Genomic DNA, 6,913 nt, shown 5'->3' with positions numbered 1-6,913 from the left:
CGGGGGGAACGCGGCTCGGAGCTGTTCACACAGCTGAGCCCGGGGATGTGAAACATCCAGGGGATGTTGCCTCCCGTGTGTACACCCAACGCTTAGCACGGCCGTTAAGGTTGCAGAGTGCAAAAGCAACACGAAGCTGCTCGGTCGAGGTCAGAGCCGCATCCAGCGCTAGCTCTACTTCTCGGACCCAGAAGTGAAGGTCCTCGCCTTCCTTCCCTTCATACGGCCTAACCTCCAGCCGTATTGGCTTCGGGTGAGGCGGATTGGCTTCCGCCGCCGGAGCCTGCAGGTTCTTCCGCACATGCGCGATGAGCCCCTGCTCGTACGCGTCAAATGCATTGACGCGCTCGAGCTGCTCGGCCGGTGTTGACACCACCAGGCTCTGCAGGGCCTCCATCCCGAAGATGCCTGCCATCTTCCGAACCGACTCGAACTGAGAGTCGTTCATTTGGGAGAAGTCGTTCCTATCCATGGCAATGAACTTCGGAAAGGCTCAGGTAGTTTACCCGCGGTGGCGTGGATTGACTACTAGTGCTACCAAATGTGACGGGGTCACACAGCACCTTGCGCTAGAGGAATTTAGCTTCCGAGAGCAGACAAACTCTCAGTGAGCGGCAGTTCTCAGGTCCCCTCTTTATCAAAAGAGAGCGAGTGACCTATTTAAGGTAGAATGTAAACTGAGTATATTTATAGATAGATAAAGCTTGGGCTTAATACAAACTATAAGTCACCTATAGAAATGCAATGTCATCGACCACTTCCCAAAAAGCTCTGGACCCCACAGGTGGCCAAGACCCCGCGCAGAGCCAGTCCACCCTCGAGTGGATGACCCCCCTTCAGGACGGGAAGCCCCACCACCTGGCGGCCCGAAGGGGCATGCGCGGTGGGCACGCGGCGATGCCCGTGCCCTACCGACAGCTCGCGCCTGACGCACGCGAACCAAGCTTCAGTCTGTGCCTGCGCGGCACGAGGCGGCTCCTGCCGCCGAAGCTATGGGGGCACACCTATGCCCGCCACTAGACGTCTGAACGACGTCACTGCGCACGCGGGATATGACACCCTCGAGAACGTGCTCTGTGGTCACGTGGACTGCGCTACGGACAAGTCGCCAACGTCGTGGGAGGTGACATCGCGCTATTGTGGAAGTGACGGCTGATAACTACGCAGCGGAGGGGTCTGCAGACTCCAAGGGATGGAAGCGCTGCTGGAGCGCTGGGACTACAGGGTGGCTGGATTGAGACGGACACCGACAAAGGTCACAGGATGTCGTTAGGGTAGCTAAGTGACAACCGTGTTCCTCAAAACAAATAAAAAAAAAATGTCATCGACCAATGGTTGGCTTTAGACGACCTTGGTACCTTGTACCAAATATCCCGAAGTATGACGTGTCACACTTCATGTAACCAGCGGTACGCTTAGGGCTACGTACCCCGTTACAGTGATGCATGGTGAACGTAAATGCTTGATTTGGGACAGCATGGGAGTCCACATATCGAAGGCTGTGAAAGGTAAGTGCTCTTCAAAAAGGGTTCGATGTGTGTTGTGCCTGGTGGTCTCACGCCTTACCTGCAAGCTGGAGTTTCAAGGACCTAGTGTACATAGAAATTAACGCTTAGAAAGAGTCAGACCAATAATATCCTCACCCGTATAAAGTCCTCTCTGTCACTTTTGAGTGGCACAGTTAAATATAGTCCGGACTCTAATAGGGCGCATCCGTTATTAATAACGATTTGCGTGCAAGGAAAAATAGAATGTTTATTTAAACAGGCACCTTATCTTTCGCAACCATGAGTTTCTTTTCTGCCGATTCTCGGGCACGCTCGGCGTACATATTCTCGAAACCTTGTGCATGCGTGTACACGCTGACCCACGCCTTCGCCGCAATCAAAGGTCCCTAATAGAGTGTGGTGTCTGTCTGTAACGTCCGTAACAGGCTAGGGTTAATTAATGTAGCGCAAATACGGGCGTTCTACTGGCTGCCGAGCGCAGCAAAGGCGACCCCAAATTGGCTAGAACCACATTATGTGATGTACCTAATGTACGTGGTCTACACATCGTTTTTAAATGCACCGTTCAAAATTTATTTTGCCCCCATTTTTAAAACAGAAGCGGAAAGCCACGCTACTCAAGGTACGCTGCGTGTATGCATGTTAGCTTACATTAGTAGCTAGCAAGACACACATACACAGATAGTCCGAGGTTCCTGGGGCTGCTTAGGGGGTAGCTTATAACTTGCGGGATTTTATCCTGCAAGTAGGTAGCCGTGCTAAGATGATTTAGTTCCTGAGTTCTCTGGGCTCTTGGAACTTTATTTCACAGCCCACTCTGCACGAGAGCACATTTGGCACCTGGTTCATTGACCGCAAACCCGACAGGGAGCCAGTTGAGCCGGTCGGTAATGGTTATTGATGGGCCCGCACATTGCGTGCGTGCAGTTGGTCAGAAGGGTACCGTAACTGGCCTCTTTTAACCGACAGATAGGATGCCAGCTATGTCAATAGCCAGCCATTGTAATTAACGACCGCCTTTTGGCAAAAGGATATCGCACATCAAGCTACAGTACTACCCGGGGGCCCAACCCTGGAGATTCGACTGCACAATTTGCAAACTATAACCACTCCGGGCCTCACGGCCCGTGACTGTGGGATAAGTGATCGGAGATAGCCTTGATGGGGGCAAGCAATCCCGGGTAGTACGCATATTCCAACACACTACTCTATAAGAACCTACTGCTACGTGCGGTGTACTTAGACATTGTCTAACGCGTCACGTTCTCGTGTTTGCAGAGCTATGAGTCGGAGTAAGTGAAAGAGGACGCGCGAGAAGCTCGAAGAGGCCCTGCGCGAGAACGAACGCATTAGCGCGACACCCACGCAAGAGGAAAAGGATGCACGGAAACGACTTCAGACCAAGCACAGGAAGAAATGATACGACTTAAACAAAGAGATGATAGCCCTCAGCGTGGACCTAGACGAGACAGAAGTCACAGGAGCGACGGACGTTCCGGCTGATCGTATAGTTATCACTCTCGAATCCAGTACTACCTAAAATAAATATCCTGAACCGAGCGATACGATCATTTTAGAGAGGTATAACTCCCCGGGTTTTGGCCTCCAAACCAGTCATCTCGAGCCGCCCGGCAGTCCGCCGACCCTGACGCTGTTGGAACTGGCCGTCAAAAGCTGTAGGAGCTAACTGATCTGTACGTCCTCAAGAACATATATGCCATGGAACAGACGCCCTCCCCGCGCTGGTATTGGGTCGTGCGAAGCAGCCCTACTGCTCCAAGAAACGCACTGCACAGAAGCTGGATTTTAGCTATTGGACCAACAAGAAGGCCTGGAGAACAATAGAAAAATGCTTTCGCCACACAGGGATAGTTATCAATGGAGTGAAGGGAGACAATAATGAGGCTGAGTTCTCCAGTTACGGGGGTGATGCCACAATAGAGGACATCATAGTCCGCGCTTCGCAGTTAAGCTCGTAGGTACATCTAATTTTACGTAGAAACTTCTTTAACAATATTTCAAATTATAAGATAGGGTCGACCACGTTACCGGAAGTGGGAGAGATTGCTGTATTGAAGAGCAGGAGGAGAGGACGGAAGAATCCAACCCTGCGGCACATCAGCACCGGTTTGCGGCTCAAATGGAGGCGGCGTATCAAGATGGAGCCGCTAGAGTAGCTTTATTTAAGGTGCCTGTCATACCACAAACTACAGTTCGGGAAGCGGTTCCGGGGTCGGCAGCGCAACGAGCTCGCGAATACGAGCTAAAAGGACATTGTCGCAGGCAGATCGTGACCGGACACGCGACGCACAAAGAGCTCGCACGAGACGAGTGAATGTGTCACTCTTTCAGCGTGATATCGCCCGGCAGAAGGGTGCAGAGCGCCAACGTGCCCGTCGAGCTCGGCGACGCGAGGAACAGCTCCAGGAACTACGGGAGCAGAACCGAGCGGACCATGACATAAAAACGTGCGGAGCTGCCTTCACAGGATCGGGAAGTGGAACGTGAGCTAGACCGACTACGGCAACTCAATTGGAGATCAGGGCGGACAGCAGAAGAATGCCAGCAGGAACTCGAGCGGGTGCGCACTCGACGCCAATACGTCCGTCATGGCCACGCTCTAATATCCCATAAGGTTTCGTTGCGTCCATGATAACGGGTGACGACGTGGTCGACGGTCGACACAAGCTCCCGGCTACAACCATTTGTCCGATCTGTAATGACATGAAGTGGCCTAGCGAGTCTGCGATATCATGCTTTCTGGCAGGCAGGGTAAAGCTGCCTCCACTGCACCCCGCGCCACCAAAACTGCTTCAGCCGTACGGAGATCCCGAGTTCCGCCGTCAGATTCGTGCCTTCAACCAAGCCTTTGCGCCTACGTCGATTGGTGCTTCGTGCTCAAACCGATCGTATCAAAACGTACGTCAAGACGGAAGCGTTGCCGGTACACACGGGGTGTACACATATCGCATTCAAGGGGCTAGGGGACACTACCTAGAGTATGGCCTCCCCCACATGGACCGTCGGACAGGCGCGCGGGTATCTCCAAAGTTTTCACAGATCTACATTGTGGATCCAGACATGCAACGCCGCGCGGAGCGACGTCTTGTTATATTCACGGATCTGGATCGTGTTGCACTACTGGACATCGAGAAAATGATGGCGGAGCACAACCCATTAGCGCAACGGCTCCCCCACTTTGGGCAGCAGGTGCGTCAATACAACACGGAGGCTCCAGTAGACTTGGTGTTCCGTCTGCATGATAACAGCTCGAGACTGAGGACGCATAACCGCCCCACTGTGTCTGAAGTGGCTGCGACTCTCATTGAGGATGGCAACCTGGCTCAGCATCGGGATCTACTACCCTTTACACGCGATCAAAGGCTGCTACGTTTGTACGAGACTCACGCCGATTACGATCCACTCCAATATCTGCTTTTCCTTCCATATGGAGAGAAGAGCTGGACCTACACAGACGGGTTCGCGAATGGTGCTGAGTATCGAAACAAGAAGGCGATGTTGCTTCGCGAACACGTCGCGTTCCGCCTTCGCCAGAAAGTGGATGATCTGTCCGCTCTCCGTCAAGGTGGGCGTATACTCAAACAGTGGTGTGTAGATCAGTGTGCAAAATGTGAGCAAGAGCAACTTCGCTGCGTGGCCGACAATCAGAAAACACTTCGCGCCGATCAATACTGGGGTGTTCAAGACGCTTTGCTCAACGAAGATACTTTGGCTCTGGTGGAAGGAGAAGTACTTATGTCGGAATACGACCAAGACCAGAACCGATTGGTGCACCCTGACCGAGATCGAGGAGCCAGAGGACGACCAACCCACTTTCTTAATCAGGCTGACAAGCGTATCATACTACCGGCTTCGCACCTGGGTAGCCCGCGGTCCATGTACAAGTCGTATCAAGATTCGATGGCAACTGTTCCGGAGTATGGATGGCCCGACGTCTTCCCAACTAAACCGTGCAGCCCCAAGTGGGACGAGATTCTTGAAGCGATACCTTCCGAGATTCAGACAGCCCAAGATCGACCAGATATCGTGGCTCGCGTGTAGCAGCGGAAACTGCAAACGACGCTTAACGATTTAAATAAAGGCGTTTGGGGCGAGTGGGCGCGCGAATTTACGTTGACGAGTTTCAAAAACTAGGGCTCTCCACGCTCACGTATTGATTATTTTGGCTGACGAAGACATACCTCGAACGCGCGAGGTCGTAGACAAGATGGCATGCGCTGAGATCCCAGATAAAGATACAAACCCTCAGCTGTATGAGACGGTCATGTCATGCATGCTCCATGGTCCATGCGGGCCTGCAAACCCTTCCTGCGCGTGTACCGAAAGATACCCGAAGCCATTAGTAGAAGTTACACAAGCCAATGCCAATGTATATCCAGTGTACAGACGACGTCGACGGCAAGAAGGTGTTCTAAAGTTCAAAGGCAGAGAATACGTCAATGCGACGATTAACCGGTGGGTTGTACCGTACAACCCGTACTCACCCAGAAGTACAACTGCCACATCAATGTGGAGGTGTGTACGGATATAACTGCGGTCAAATACATGTACAAGTATGTGTACGAAGGACCCGACATGGCTATACTCACTGTGGAAGAAGTCCGAGGAGGGCAGCAGAGTGCGCGTCGAGAACCAAATGAGATTCTATGTTTCTTGAGCGCCCTTTACATTTCTCCGGTGGAAGCTTGCATGCGTCTGCTCGATTTCACGATTCAGGGAAAAACCCATGCGGTGACTCAGCTGACCGTTCATCTCGAGTCAGGGCAGACGGTTTACTTCCGCGAAACGGAAAACGCGGAGGCGGTTTTGGAACGTGGTAGTCACACGATGCTGACCAGATTCTTTGAGTTGTGTGCGAGTGAAGTGCCTGAGAATCATATTGCCAAGACGATGCTGTATCAGGACATCCCTAAAGAGTTCTGCTGGAAAGCGCCAGAGAAAAGCCAACCGAAAATGTGAATTCGCAGGAAACAGTATCAAGCTGCGGTTGTTCGCATGATTCATGTGTCTCCTCGAGACATGGAGCGGTTCGATCTTCGGCTACTGCTCTGTCAGCGTAGAGGCCCAACGTCGTTTGAGGACTTGAGAACGGTTAACGGGATTGTCTGCCCCACCTTCCACAATACGGCGCGGGAGACTGGCTACTTGGAGAAAGACAACGAGTCGGTTTCGTGTTTGAGGGAAGAGGCTGAGTTCCAAATGACGTACCAACTACGCCAGCTCTTCGTCACCGTTCTAGTGTATTCAGCTCCAGCAAATGTTGGTGTTCTATGGGATCGACTCTTCCCGGATTTTTTCCAATACTTCGCACGCAAACATCAGGCTTTGATGGACCCCTTCAAGTCGGCGTTAGTCGAATTGGACACGCTGATGAGCATTCTAGA

General features: G+C 52.3%; 1 protein-coding gene across 1 annotated transcript; it reads left to right on the top strand.

Annotated features, from left to right (window-relative positions):
• Positions 1-744: 744 nt before the first annotated feature.
• PITG_12008 (uncharacterized protein) lies at positions 745-1,020 on the top strand (the record flags this gene model as incomplete). The annotated part of the gene is made up of 1 exon (XM_002901412.1): positions 745-1,020. The coding sequence occupies one exon, from the start codon at positions 745-747 to the stop codon at positions 1,018-1,020; it is 276 nt and encodes a 91-aa protein (XP_002901458.1).
• Positions 1,021-6,913: the final 5,893 nt, after the last annotated feature.

Source organism: Phytophthora infestans, genomic scaffold, assembly GCF_000142945.1.
Source record: "Phytophthora infestans T30-4 supercont1.21 genomic scaffold, whole genome shotgun sequence".
NCBI classification, from domain to species: Eukaryota; Oomycota; class Peronosporomycetes; order Peronosporales; family Peronosporaceae; genus Phytophthora; species Phytophthora infestans.
Note: the sequence above shows the minus strand (reverse complement) of the source record. Positions and strands in the feature narration are given on the sequence as shown.